Here is a 15,869-nt window from a genome sequence, read left to right on the forward strand (position 1 = left end):
GGGATCCTGGGTTTAGGCAGGTGCTTGTGCGCTCCTGTGGACACGGCCCTTTAAAAATAAAAAATGGCAGACACAACAGGGCTTTCCTTTAGCCCATCGCATCTGAGGTATAGACTGGGGCGACAGCCCACACTAGCTGCAGCGATGGCTCGCCCCTCCTCCTGACCGGACTTTCAGGTAGGTCTAAGCAAAGGCCAAAGTTTCCATTTTTAAGGCTTGCAAGTGGATGTAGTGAATATGAACAATTTAAATTGAAATGATGTGATATAATCATGTTCTTTACTTCTTTACTCTCATTAGCTGATGTTTATTGTTCAAATCAGGCCTCAGCAAAATCATGTAGCACTTGGGGCAAAAGATGCAGACCAGCAACCCAACACTGGAGGATAACATGGAGAAGATCTCCACAGCCACCATGAATTTCCCCTTGGTGCTCAAATAGGTTGGAACAAAAGAGAACCAAACACTGCAAAAGACCAACATGCTGAAGGTGATATACTTGGCTTCATTAAAACTGTCAGGTAACTTCCTGGCTAGGAAAGCCACAGTAAAGCTAATGATAGCCAGGAAAAATAGAAACCCCAAGACACAGTAAAACATGAGAGTGGAGCCTTCATTACATTCCAGTAGAATTTCTTCTGTCATTGAGTGCATGTCAAGATCTGGGAATGGGGGAGAGGTTCCTAGCCACACAATGCAAATAATGACTTGAATAAGTGAGCTGGAAAAAACAATGGCATTGGACAGTTGTTTGCCCACCCATTTCCTCATCCTGGATCCTGGCTTGGTAGCCATGAAAGCTAGAACCACAATTGTAGTTTTAGCCAAAACAGAAGAAACTGCCACTGAGAAGATGATGCCAAAAGCAATTTGTCGAAGGAGACATGTCATCTTCTCAGGTCGGCCAATGAATAGGAAGGTACAAAGGAAGGAGAGGAGGAGGGAGAGGAGGAGCGTGTAGGTGAGGTTCCGGTTGTTTGCTTTCACTATAGGAGTGTCCTGGTACTTAATGAAGATCCCAAGCACCAAAGCTGTGATAAACGAAATGGAAAGAGCAACAATGGCAAAAGTGATACCCAAAGGCTCTCCATAAGACAAAAACACTATATATTTTGGAATGCATAAATCCTGGACATTATTTGGAAACTGATCTTCTGGGCACTGAAAACAGTCATCCATGTCTGAAAAAGAAAACATAGCTTACAGTATATGGAAGCCTAAGAGGTCATCAATGCTCAATATTATAACACTTTGTTGGAGGACTGCTAGGGTAATTTCTGAAATGCACGTTTATAAGCTTCTCATACAGTTGTAATTCACTGGGAAATGCCAGGAGCATCTCAGAAGTTTGGACCTTCAAGAACAATGCTAAGCACTCCTTTAGTGACATGCATTTGTGACATTGAAAGGCAGCCAGTATGGTTCTCTCCAAACTAACTGTAAGGGTGAGGGGCAGGATTCCTTGGTTCAAAGTCAGACTGTTGTCTCTAAAGTTGGATCCAGGAATCCAAATTATCCTATGCCCAATTCCTTATCCTCTCTAGGGGGTCATAGGATTGTGCTCACTTTACTACATTAAAGTGGAAAAACGCCACAGACTCTTACTGGGTTTTCTACTTGCTGAGTAAAAAGATTAATAAGGGAACAATAAACATTCCTCCCCCATTCCTCCCCCTTTTTTTTGCAGTTTCCATTGTGCGAAAATTCCCAATGTTCTATTTATGCAGCTAGCAAATAGTGATACAACATTACAGGAATATTGTGTTATCCCTTAAATGCAACAGCCCTTTGAGGACGGTGTATATTTTTACTGCATTTTCAGTGAGTTAAATCATGGAATAGTGGGGGGTGGGAAGAGGCACAGGAGGTCAGAGGATGGTGACATCATGAAAAGGAGCCACAAACGTCAGTGAGTAACCGATCTTAATCACACTACCTAAGCCCTGGCTGAAGGAGCCGAAAGAGTTTATTTATGTCCCTCAGAATTACCATTGGTTCCAGTCTTATTTGAGTCACGTGCATTGCACGTTCATTACATTGGGCCTCTTCAGCTGGCTGACTATTTAAAGAACCTATCGGTGGCTAAATATTGTATTGCTTTCTCCAAGGCCAGATGCAATGTTTATTGTATTGAATTCCTTCGGGGCAGATATGCTGGTGTCCCTTATCAGGCACAACGGTGCCCCTGTAGGAATATGGAAGTAGAGATGATGGAGCATATCCTTCTGTCCTGTAGCTTTTATAATCAGGCCCGTCATCTTATGATCACCCCATTGTTGAGTAAATTGTCCAGAAGTTCAGACAAATTTTATGTTAAGTTTCTGTTGGAAGATAAGTCCTCAAAAGTAACTTTGGCTGTTGCTAAATTTCTTACAGTGGCGGCCAGGATCAGAGCTCTCTGTGTATTAGATGAAAGTTGACAATAGTTCTAACTGTCTGATGTTTCCTGTTTGATTCTTGTTTTTTCACGGATCTATGGATCACAATAAATATGTATGGTATTTGATCCACAATTTAATAAAAATAGAGCAAATGGTAATTTTATAAAAATTGCAACTCTATGTGGCTCCTAACCCTTTTGCAGCAAGAGTTTAGTGAGCATGTTTTTTATATATAATTTTATTTAAATTTTTACATTATATAACAGACATCAATTTAATCTTACATATAAACACAATGGATAATAACAGTAAATTATATTAACCATAATAATAATAATAATAATAATAATAATAATAATGCACCCTATCCTAAACTCTGGTCATGTAGCCACCATGGTTAGCAATGGTTCACACAATATGCTGAGTTGTAGTTCATAAGACATGCTAAGCTGTAACGTTTAGCAGAAAATGTTTAAACTTCATGGTTTAGTGTGTAGTCTGAAGAGGGCCAATATGAGGGAAATCAAATTAAAAAAATGATGCCACCTACATCTACCAAATTATAATGTATATTGAAGGAAGTAGAAGACCAGCTAACATACTTGGAAAAATAACAACAGGAGAAATGTTGAATATATTTGGAGTAACTTAAATAGATATACACTCTTCATGTTTTTAACAGAAAATTCAATTCTGCTTCTGACTGAGGGTATTCATTTCAAGTGTGGTGTGTGTGTGTGTGTGTGTGTGTGTGAGAGAGAGAGAGAGAGAGATGGTATGTTGACCGTCTCTCTGTGTGTATGCACAAATGTCATGTGTGCATTGAGTGTTTGGGGCAGAGCAGGGCCTTGTACAGATGGCTACCAATAGGACTATCATGACCTTGATCTATCGCTGACAACAGCTAACCATTTTATTATTTCATTCATTCAATGCAACTTACCTGTCTGGTTTGATATCTTCCCTTTGGGGCACAGAAGACAGTCATAGCAACAAAATGGCTTCCCTTCTTTCTTGGTTTTACTATAACCGAAATGACAGTTGTCATTGCACATGGAGCGAGGTATTTCCTGTGCATGAATGAAAGAACCAGTTGCAGAAATGTTCAGAAGAAAATGTTTTTTGGGATTTATTTATTTATTACATTTTTATACTGCCCAGTACCCAAAGCTCCCTGGATGGTACACAGAAGAATAAAACAGAGCATGATGAAAACATAATATAATCCCATAAAAGATTAAAACAAAATAAAACAAAACACCGGAAGAGTAATGATCTAAAAACAAAGTAACACATTAAAAAAACAAAACTGAGGTCCTAAGACAACAAGTCTAAAAATGCTGAAGGTGGGGGGGGGGATTCAGCTTTTGCCATAAAGACCACAATTAGGTGCCAGGAGAACATATATAGGAAGAGTATCCCACCACTGGAGTGCCACCACTGAAAGAGGCCCTTCTGGAATTGCCCTTCCAAGTAGGAGTGGAATGACTACACTCCTTCAATTAGCTGAGATAGTTTATCCAGAAGAATACCATGGTTGATGGTATCTCAACCCATGGAGAAGTTGAAGATTGGAAAATGAGGAACTGAGGGAAACTGAAGTTGACTCACCCACATCCAATTCATCAGACACTCATCTCTCTGCCGGTACCATCTGCCCCTGCTTGCATTGACACACAAGTTTTTTTGAGGCTTGGTGAGTGTCCAACGACATCTGGAGCCACCATTGAGGCTCTGGAAATTATGTGTTTTCCTTGATGCATAAATGGGCCCTTTTCATTTCTGAATCATTTACACAATCCAGAAAATAAGTAATTTCCAGAGGCTCCATTGTTGCACAAAACATAGGCTTTGGATGAGAGCAGATGGCTGATGAGTGCTCATCAGGCTGCGTGGGCTCATGAATGCACCATGGGCTCCAGACTGCATCTGGAGTTGATGGATGTGAGGGAGTCCTTTGGAGTCCTCTACTCAGTTGGGCATCCACAACATCTCTATACAACCCTGGTCGAGGAAGGCTACATGTGTAGAGAATGCTCCCAGCTTTATAGGTTATCCATACAACTCTTGTAGAGTGTCAGGGACAACCATAGGAGGGAAAAACTACTATGCTCATTTTCAGGATCCATATGTTTCATCATATGTTGATTAAACTCACAAATCAAATGTCTAAACAGCTGGTGCTGTTTAAGTCCCTCAACAGGGTACCACTTTTGGAACACTGAGGGAATGACTTGGAATGTGTACATCCCCTACCTGCTTGAATCTGCTGGGCCATACAATGGCATCCTCATTAATGAACACTTTGGCTGAGGAAGGCTTTGGGTCTACCCTTCCAACTTTGACTTTCAGAAAGGACTGGTTTGGGAATGTCACCCAGTTGATGATGTCAAATCCAGCTATTATTTCCCCATTCTCATCAATGGAGACATTTTCACCAGCATTGTTCTTAAATGAGGTGCCTCTCAGGAACTGGTGTAACTAAATGGAGTTGGAAGGAAATGATGTCATTATATATCCTGTATGGTAATCCTTCAAACTTCAGAATGATGTTTAATAGTTCATTTACAACACCGTCCCATCCATGTCTATCAATACATAAGACCCAAGGAGTTCACTGAGTTTACTCCCAGGAAAATGTGTATAGATCGTTGTGCCACAACACAGGCTCTTTACAACAGGCCTGTCCGTGGACCCTCCCTACTCAAGCTAAGTACCACCATTTTATGAGCCTGAGATGAGGGACAAAACCACCTTTCTACAAACTATGTGGAGAAAGGGGTTAAACAGGAATAATTTCTGGAATAAAATACTGCACTGTTAATTATATGTGCTGATGGTGAATTAAGGTCAGAACTAGTGTTATATGTATATAACTGCAGATGATAAATGCCAAGGAGACACATGAGATTTTTGTGGTAGTAAAACAAACTGAATAAAAATTTATTTCAATGTTCCCAAACTTTGTTTCATAATAAAAATTTTCAGACCCTTGTTAAAACCTCTCATCCAATCCTTCCTCTCTCCTCATACACCCTTTCCTTTCTCTCACACCTTCACTCTTGAACTTTCTTTATTATCAGGATTGTTTAATATACATCAACTGACTATCTGCACACTACACTCAAAAGACAACCCTCTTTACCCTGATTGTCTAATTCTCCCTCGAACCAAAGTACTTTAAACACACACACACACACACCTATCACCTCAGTTATTCCCTTATATATCCTCCTCCCCCCTCCTAAGATATTCAATCTCCACCCACTCAGGTCAACATTCTAAACACAATAGACTTACAAATTCTAGACATACATTAGGGAACTGACTTGTGGGGTGTAATGCCACAATTGTATCCTTCAAAGCTGCACACCAGCTGACAGTAACTAAGGTCTCAGTTGAAGCTCTCAGAGACATTTACAAAAAAATAAAATAAAAAGGAAACCCTCCTCCTCCTCAACAGTAAGACAGAGTGATAATAAAAAGGTCATGGTTAAAAGAGGGGGGTGTCACCTGGTGCTGAACAGTAAATTGACTCAGCACCAGGTGATCCTCCGGGGGGGGGGTGTATTTCCAAAGTTGGAGCATTATAACACAAAAGGCCATGCTGAGAGAAGCACAGAAGACTGAGGGCCCAACATGATGGCACCACGTTGGTACCATGAGGCTTTTGGCTCCCGCATTTTTGCTCCTTCCGGGTATCTGCAGAGGAAGGAGCAGAAATCCAGAGTTGCATCCATAGGGGGAGGAAGAGAGGGATGTGTGGCACTCAAACCAGCTCTCCTCCCTCTGACTTCCCCCTGGCTACCCCATTCCTCTTCCATATTTTAATTTTTTTAATCTGTAATTTTATTTTAAAAAAATGAGGGGAGAGGAATGGGGATATTCCTCCCCACCCACCCCCATTTCTTTTTTTACTTTCTGTAATTACGAAACTTTAGATTTACAGATAAAAAATAAGTAAATGGAGGGGTAAGGAATAGGCCCTGTGCCCCCCTTTTTATTTATTTATTTATTTATAGATAAAAAACTTTTGTAAAAGTACTGGGGAGGGGGGAAGAAACGGGGCAGCCGGGGGGCGGGGAAGAGAGTGATGCATAGTGCCCGGACTCTGCTCTCCTTACTCAGAGCTCCTGGAGTTTTGCCCCCTTCCCTGTCCATCTGACAGTGACCAATCAGGAGTCGCCATCAGCTGTGACATGCCTCTGCAGCACAAAAAAGTCAGGGTAAGTGCCCAAATATTTTAAAGCAGAGTTTTTTGGGGGGTTTGCCCTTAGATGGCTTCAGGATGGCAGCTGCATCACATAGATGACCTGCTGCCACACGAGATCCACAGCATGGCCAACCCCTTGTCAAGATGTACTCCATGACTTTCTCAGCACATATCGTAGAGAGGACTCGGATGACATTGGGATAAACCATCCAAGTCAGATGCCTAATTTGTGTGCCTCTTGCCATCTCAACTAGCAGAATAATTAGATCCCACCACACACACCCAGCTTTTGTGAGGAGTTGCTCCAATAAGACTTACCTGCCATGGCTGTTCATGCATCAGATTCTGTCTCACATGTTCCATCTTTGTTCTCTGCTTTGATTTCATTGAATAAATGGCATGCAAAGCATGGGCCGCAGCATAGACAGAATTGTAGATGCTGTAACTGTGGCCACTCATGCTCATATCAAAAACAGACACAGGAAGAGTCTCCAGTTTCTCCTCCCCAGTACAGGTTCCCCCATTTTCCTTGTCTAAAGAACAGTTAAATGCCTCCTCCCAAAAGCTCTTTATGAATCCATCTTCTTTTTCATTGGCAGGGTTTCTTAACTGAAGAAATTTCTGGAATCCCCAAACCTCCTTTGAGTCAACTGCAAAGGATATCGCACCTTGGATGAAATGTATATCCCAAGTTCTTTGAAACCCAAGTGAAGTGAAATCCATCTGAGCTGTCATAATCCAGACTTTGCTCTTGATGGGTATACATTCAAATTTAGAGAAGTGGAACAGCATTCTTAAAACACTAATGGTCTGAATTTCACCATGAATGAGGAAGGCATTGGCAGTGCTTCCCGTGATGACATGAGATGTTTGAAACCACTCTGCTCCTGTTTCAGCCATGCTATCTGAAAAAGATATTTTGGGAATCCTTTCTAAGAACTCAAAACAGATCCCATGCTGTTCAAATATGGGAAGCACATTCTGTACAAACATTTCTCCATTATCATCATCAAGAAAAACCATCCCTATCCAGACCCATCTGAAATGCAGCAGGACCTTGAGAATCCCCATATTCTGTTCTGTCCCATCTGGGAACATCCGGTGGAAGAAAACAGCTTGAGATTTGTCTTTCATCACTGGAGCAGAGCCATAGATGAGCTTCAGCAAAAAGTATAATGAGAAGAGAAAAGAGATATACTTACTGAAAAGGTTGCCCAATGTTGAATTTTGCTAACCTTTTAAAACATACTATGACAACTAGGTATTTGCAGCAAAGGTTTCCAGAGTATCCTCACTGCCTAATAGTACATGTGCTGTGGTTAGTTCCAGCTTGAACACTGCTTTGGAGCTGGATGGTTTTCAGTGCCACATTGGTGGACCTACATCCAAGAGGTTCTTCAGATGGGGGAAATCACATTTCGCTTCCATCACTTTGCCCCATGCTGTAGAAAGAGGAAGAAAACAAAGACCATATGGCCCATTCAGTGGGCATTTTTATCACGTTGTTTTTCCTGCACACAGCAGGCAATGGTGGAACATTTCACTGTAGGAGAAAAATAATAGATTTTCTGGGTCTTTTTTTTAAAAAAAATGGGGAAATGACCAGAAGGAGTGGGAGGCATGCTGAAGCTGGACAGGGTCATGAAAAGGACCTGTAAAAATCTGTGAGTTCCCAGTAAAGAGTGTGCTATAAAAGAACTCATCTGATGATGCTCCTAGATGTCTCTTTTTACAGGAATAGATTCAGGAAGACTATGCAACTAAATCTATCATGCAACTGAAGCTACCATTCCATGTTACATGTATCCAACTGGCAAGCAATACTATCTTCGTAGAATGACAGAGTTGGAAGGCCCCTTGAAGGTATCTAGTCCAGCCCCTTTGCCACAAGTAGCTCGTCTGAAAGCATTAGGAACATAGGAAGCTGCTTTATACTGAGTCAGTCCTTTGGTCCATCTAGCTCAGTATTGCCAACAATGACTGTCAGCTCTCCTGAAGATGCTGGTGATCAAACCAAGGTCTTTCTGCATGCAAAGCACATGCTCTACCACTGAGCCATGACCCCTCCTCTTTCCCTTCAGCTAGTTGAGACTGCAATACTGCACCCATTTACCCATGAATAAGCTACAGCAAATTCAATGGGTCTTACTGCTCCATAGACATCTATAGGATTGCATTAAATGCAGGACTTTTGTTTCAGGCTTACAAAACTAAACAAAATGCTTTCTTGGAGGGGGGAAGAAGGCATGCAGGGGGTTGATTAGATGAGCTTCAAGGTCACCTTCAACCTATCGTTCTATTTAAATGTTATTGGTTGCAGTTGGCAAACTTACTCTGATTGAATTTGTTATTTAATCAGAAAGTAACCAATTCAAAGTTCTCCAGTGTGAGCACAAAGAAAACTTTAATACAAAATTTTGTTCCATGCATACAGGTTTTTGCGGATGCACAATATCAAGGTGATATTGATATTGTGAGCTATGTCTTGAGTTGGGCATAGCCTCATGTGTCATCATATTATGCACCCCCTTTCTGGTTGGTTGTTGATCACCAGAATCAGAGCTACAACAGTGGCAGCAGGTAATGTGGAAGCAGTTTCCATAATCCCACACAGAAGAAGTAAGGTCTCTCCTCTGCAAGATCTCCAGAGAGAGCTTCCATGTTCAGAGGTAGTATAACTTTGCTTGCAAGAAGAAGGAAGATCTCTCTCTCTCTCTCTCTCTCTCTCTCTCTCTCACACACACACACACACACACACACACACACACACACACACACACACAGAGAGAGAGAGAGAGAGAGAGAGAGAGAGAGAGAGAAACCTGGCTTACTATTGTGGGTTAATAAACCCACAATTTTCTCCCCATGAACTGGAGTGAGGGAGTGCACTGTCACCCACATGCCCATCACTGCTTTTATTCAACAATGTATAATGGGCTGGATCACAACTTCTTCAACTTATTGTATGAACCAGAGCACTGGATTATTCAGGGGCTATTGAGTGAATAGTTTCATGTCTCACATGGATCTAGAATTGATGGACAGCATCTCACCATTTTCACAGGTCATTTAACATATATATGTCGACTATATCACTTAGCCCTAATGCATACCTATCATACACAAACATAAAGTTAAAAACTACTTCGTTAGTGCTTCATTAGCAACATACCATAAAGACCTGTAATGAGACTTGCCACTTTCTATCTTCAAACCACATCACTGCTTTTCAAAGGGAAGGGAGGTGTGGCTTGTTGAACTCCCCTTGCTCTGTTCATAACATGTACCTGTGGAATCTTGTAGATGCCCAGTGTGGTTGCCATGTGGAGGCAGACTTCAGAGTTCGGTCCCCCAATGAGTCCTACTAGAGCATTGTGGATGTCACATTTGTAGTTAGGGATGAATTTGTTCCGTGTGGAGAGAAGTTCCATTGAGGCAAGGAAAGTCCAGCTTGCAAGGAAAAGGCTATTATAGATGTTGAAGCCCAAACTGACGTTGGGCAAGAACTGAGGATTTTCATTAATCTCCTTTACTGCAAATACCAAGGCCAGGATGTGCTGGTAGTTGTGAGTCAATATCCTACAATGGAAGTTTCATGCTGAGTCATGGAACATTGGCTTTAGAATATGGCATACTCTGAAGCATTGGATCCAGACAGCTGGTAACATGGGAACTGGGATAGCTTAAGAAGGAATAGGTGATAGGTGGAGATAACATCTCTCTTTTCCCACTAGACTAGTAGACATGGTGAGGGCTGTCTGTGTAGGAAGAAGTGAGTCTGTGCAGGAAATGGGTCTGAAAAGGAGGCAGAGAACTGCCTTTCCTCTATGCAAGAAATTATGTACCACAATGGGTTCCCCTAGAAATCTGGTGGACAAGAGGAATCTATTGAGTCCACCTTTGTACCCATCTTACCTCGTCTTATGCTCAGCCTGTATTTAGCTCTGTTCAGGTGTAATGCCTGAAAATAATGTATGCCCAGAAGTAATGGTGACAGGACTGCACACGCCAGCATCACTCCCAATGTCCTTGACCTTCCTGTGTTGAGCAGGGAAGTATTCATGGGGCTTTTACTTGTGCTCACTTGAATGCAGGCAGAAGCTTCCATAAGTGCAGGAACCCTGCTTGATCAGGTGTCCTGATCACATGGAGGTTTATCAGGTTTCCTGGTGACACTCATGCTCTGCAGATTTTTCTGTTCATCATGAGAAGTTTGAGGACAGAAGGGGTGGGGTGACACATTTTAGAATATTGGGGACAGTGGATGTGGTACCTTCCCTTTTACTCATGTCATAACACCTGAACAGGGATTTAATAAATCTTATACAATAGACACTCTGTAAGTCTGCAGTGTCCTCCTTTTCAGGAAACTGAACCTTGAGTGAGTGACAGGACACTTGAAACCTTTCACCATTTAGAAGCTGGTGTGCACCACTACACATAACAATAATAGATACAGCCATTACCAACTGCTCCACAGCGGTATCACATTGATAAGGTAGTTCCATATGATGTAGAATGCTGGCATTTGGTACACATGTTCTACATCTTCTACAATTCTCAAAATAGGACTTCTCCCCCCACCACCATACTTAGAAAACAACAACATCAAGTAACTAAAGGCATTGAATGGAATGTTAGTTGGAGCTACATTAACCTTTCATGTGCTTGAATGAGGTTGCATAGTGGGATCTCCAGTAGAAAAGCTCATTTGTTTGCACATATCATAAATAAATAAATTAAATAAATAAATAAAATGGTGTATCAAAGTTCCAAAATTCTTTCAGGATATCTGATCAACTGGTTCTCCAAGCAGTTGTCAAGGGTGATCAAAATATTCCAGCAAGAAGGAACTAAAAGATGTAAATCTAAACACATATTTGAAGAAATAGTTAGAGAATGCTTAATAAATGAAATGAGGAAGTAGCATCATGTCATCTGCTCAGGGACTAGAAATGGTTAGATGAAAGTAGAAATAGAATATTTTCTTCACTTGTATTCAACGATAATCAGGAGTACATTGCAAAAGGCCATAGTTAAAGATAAATTTAGAAAATTCAAAGGAAGTCAGAGATCACAGAACTTGTAATAGGCAAAGGCTCTGTTCTATTCAATATAGATTACATTGACAGAATCAATTTGCAAACCTATTTCCCTACCAATTCAGGATACAGTGTCAAATAATCACTCATAATCATTCCTTTGCTATGGTAATTGGATTGATCTGGAATTAGTCACACTTAGGCCACAGCTAGACCTAAGGTTTATCCTGGGATCATCCAGGGTCCGCCTCTGCCTGAACACTGGATTCCCTGTATGTCACCTAGATGAACAGGTTTGACCCCTGGATGATCCAGGGATAAACCTTAGGTCTAGCTATGGCCTTAGAACTGGACCATTAAAATGAATGGGACTTAAATTGATCACAACTAATGTAATTCCTATTGATTTCAGTGTGTCTACTTTAAGCATGACTAAGTCCTCATCTACACCAAACAGGATATTGCAGTATGAAAGCAGTATATAAAAGGCATGAGCCACACTACTGCTTAATAGTGGTATTGATGTGCATTGACAACTGTTGGGGCCCATTGACACATATCATATACCACTTTCATACTGCTATATGTGCTTGGTGTGGCTCCTGCCTTTTATACTGCAACACATTATACATGGGGCTGCCTTTGAAATGGTCTGGAAGCTTCAGATGGTACAAAACAGGGCAGCCCGTTTACTAACAGGGACTGGCCGGCGAGATCACATTACGCCAGTCCTTTTCCAGCTTCATTGGCTGCCAGTCCAGGTCCGGGCCCGATTCAAAGTGCTGGTATTGACATTTAAAGCCCTAAACGGTTTGGGGCCAGGTTATTTGAAGGAACGCCTCCTCCCATATGTACCTGCCCGGACCTTAAGATCATCTACAGGGGCCCTTCTCCATGAGCCCCTGCCAAAGGAAGTGAGGCAGGTGGCTACAAGGAGGAGGGCCTTCTCTGTTGTGGCACCCCGGTTGTGGAATGAGCTCCCCAGAGAGGTCCGCCTGGCGCCTACACTGTACTCCTTTCGTCGCCAGCTGAAGACCTTTTTCACTCAGTATTTTAACACTTAATTTTAACTTAAATTTTACTGTTTTAACTCTGTATTTTAATCTTATATCAATTTTGCTGCATGGTTTTATCCTGGTTGTGCTTTTTATACTGTATTTTGTATTTGTGCTTTTAACCTGTTGGTTGTTTTATTATGGTTTTAATTTTTGTGAATCGCCCAGAGAGCTTCAGCTATTGGGCGGTATAAAAATGTAATAAATAAATAAATAAATAAATATACTGCTTTCATAGTGCAATATCCTGCTTGGTGTAGATGAGGCCTAAGTCTCAATCCAACTCATTATTTTGTTCAGTGGGTTTGATCCAGATATGCATAGACATAGGTAGGATTGTTCTGGCAAACAGATGTTTTAATAGACATCTTAACACCTCTCACACATTACTTTCCAAAAATACACACACACCTATACCTTGGATTAGTGAAATAAACACATAACTCTAGCCTTAAAAAAGAAATATGTGTGAAAATAAAGACAACCCATATAGTACATTTCTCAATACAGGAGGTGTTGTAAATAATAATAATAATAATAATAATAATAATAATAATAATATATTTGTTACCTGCCTCCCCCTCTGGATCGAGGCGGGGTACAACACAAATGCAAACATCATATAATCAATTAAAACTTTTAAAACTTGAAGCCAAACATAGGAAGAATAGATGCACCTAGGGATGAGTGAATCTCCCAATTTCATATTCTCATGCATTTATATATTTTAAATCTAAAGTTCTTTCTTTGCTGAATATAGAAAACTTCATGAATTTCAGAACGTTCTTATCAGAAACAAACTGAAATGAAACTATGTCCCATCTGCACTGGCATAAACCAATAAATACAGCTACTCCCAAGGTGAAGAGGACCATTAGACAGATAGCTCTTAAAGAAGAGGAACTTGTTAGTAGAAAAATAAGACAGCAATTTGAGTTTGAAAGCACAGTGATTCATGCCCAGACATTTAAGAGCAAAACACAAGATGTCCTGGGCCCAAATTGACAAATCTATCTAGTTCAGTTTCTCCTGCATTCATTTAAAAATGACACAAAACTTGTTATTTATGCCCTGAATGTGGAAAATAATCAACCTTCAATGAAATGGAATTCTCACCCATCCCTACATGCAACAACATTTTATGTTTCTGACAGTGAATAAAGTTCTTATTCTGCAGATCTGTTGTGTCATCAGCTCCAAGAAACAATAGACCATGTAACAACAGAATGTAAAATTCCGGCATGAATGGACTATATGGACAGACAATACAGATACAAAAGTAATTCACCAACAATTGGCCATCAAATTCAACCTCATCAAACAATCTACACCATACTATAGATACTCACCTGAAACTATCTTGGAAAATGCAGATCATAAAATATACTATGAAAGAACAATTCATATGGACAATCAACCACACACAACAGTTATAGACAAAAAAGGGGGGACTCATTGACACAGCAATAATGACAAAAAATGTTGTAGAAAATGAAGAAAAAGATGATGATGATGATGATAATAATAATAATAATAATAATAATAATAATAATAATAATAATAATAATATATTTCTTGCCCACCTCTCCACTTGGACTGAAGCGGGGAACAACAGTGAAAATAAAACACATTAAAAACTGATTAAAACACCCTTAAAACATCCTAAAAACATTCTAAAATTTCACTGGATAGGCCTGCTGGAATAGATAAGTCTTTATTGCTTTTTTAAATGCTAAAAGACCGTCAAGTTGATGAATCTCCTCCAGCAGGCCATTCTGCAGTCTGGGAGCAGCAAAAGAGAAGGTCCTTTAGGTAATACCCATCAGCCTAGTTTTGGTTGACTGAAGTAGATTCTTCCCAGACGACCCGAGTGTGCGGGGCAGATTGTACAGGAGAAGGTGATCCCGCAGGTAGCCTGGACCCAAACCATGTAGGGCTTTAAAGGTAATAACCAACACTTTATACTTTGCCCGGAAACTAATTGAAAAGAAAAATATACACCACTGGCTATCAAAGTTAAAGAACTATGACAACAGGAAAAGGTCACAATTATCTCATTAATCACATCAGTCACTGGTATCACATCAAAAATCTATACAGAAAACCTTCAAAAACTGGGCCCACCAAAATGCATCCACACCAACATCCAGTGAGCAGTCATACTTAAAACATGTCCAATAGTCAAGAAATTTCTGAATCAGTAAAAGACAGCATGATCTGGCAAAGCCTATCATGTCCATCTAGGTAACCTGCCACAAGCAAGAAAAGAGATGATGAAAGTGGTGGTGGTGGTGGTGATGACAATGATGATGATGATGATGATGATGATGGAGGTATAGTGTCAGATATTTCCCAAACCATTGAAGCAAAAACCACTTGGGGCAAATTGCCTGAGAATATTATCTGGACAGATGCATTATATGATTAAAACTATCAACTACTCACACAAGGTCTTCAAAGCGTTCCTGAGAGGGCTGCTTTTCAAAGGTAATTGGAGCGGAAAACATGTAGATCTGAGAAATAATGCCACCAGTGATGAAGTCTCCTGGTTGATAGTACTTGTGAAGAATGGGAAGAGGCTCACTAATGGTGCATTTAGCCCTAGGGACCTTGCACAGCACCTGAGGCAGTACCACTAATACTGCCATCGCCACCACCAGAAATATTATTGTCTTCCAAGATAACCTTCCTTCTTTGCTCCCATTGGCCTTTTCCAACATTGACATTTGAATGCCTCTGACTTGAATGGCTGCTCACTTGGCTGATCAGAGTACAGTGTCAGTAATTTGACTGATGGGGCTCTACAAGCCCAGGATTTTAATAGCATTTCCCCCTCTTATTTTATAATTTCCACAGAGGTTACTGGGATTACTTAGGGAGTTTAAGAAGTAGAACTATTATGGTTATTTTGATAATTATAGGGGAGATAATCATCTACTTGAAGTTACACTTTACCTAAAACTTTTCAGAATATAGCATGTTGACCACATCTTAGCAGAAATCTTCTCCAGGTATTCAAATCCAGACTTTTAAGAGCTAAATACTCAAGGCTCTGGTCTAGTTGAATGACTCTATCAGTTTTAGCTTCTTCCACAGCGATTTCCCCCCCTTAATCTAAATTTATTTACATCCCTTTGTTGCTTATGTTGCTTTTAGCATAGGCTTTGAATTACCTTTC

The 15,869-nt window shown here is 40.6% G+C and overlaps 1 protein-coding gene across 1 annotated transcript; it reads right to left on the reverse strand.

The window, feature by feature from the left end:
* Window positions 1-279: 279 nt before the first annotated feature.
* On the reverse strand, window positions 280-15,339 carry LOC134405769 (vomeronasal type-2 receptor 26-like). Its single transcript, XM_063137024.1, has 6 exons — window positions 15,137-15,339; window positions 9,882-10,173; window positions 6,913-7,752; window positions 4,638-4,862; window positions 3,325-3,451; window positions 280-1,181 (listed from the first exon to the last, which is right to left on the reverse strand). Exons 1-6 carry the CDS (start codon window positions 15,337-15,339, stop codon window positions 280-282), a joined length of 2,589 nt encoding a protein of 862 aa, XP_062993094.1.
* Between the last annotated feature and the right edge of the window lie 530 nt (window positions 15,340-15,869).

The sequence above is a fragment of the Elgaria multicarinata genome, chromosome 11 (genome assembly GCF_023053635.1).
Source record: "Elgaria multicarinata webbii isolate HBS135686 ecotype San Diego chromosome 11, rElgMul1.1.pri, whole genome shotgun sequence".
In the NCBI taxonomy this organism is placed as follows: domain Eukaryota; kingdom Metazoa; phylum Chordata; class Lepidosauria; order Squamata; family Anguidae; genus Elgaria; species Elgaria multicarinata.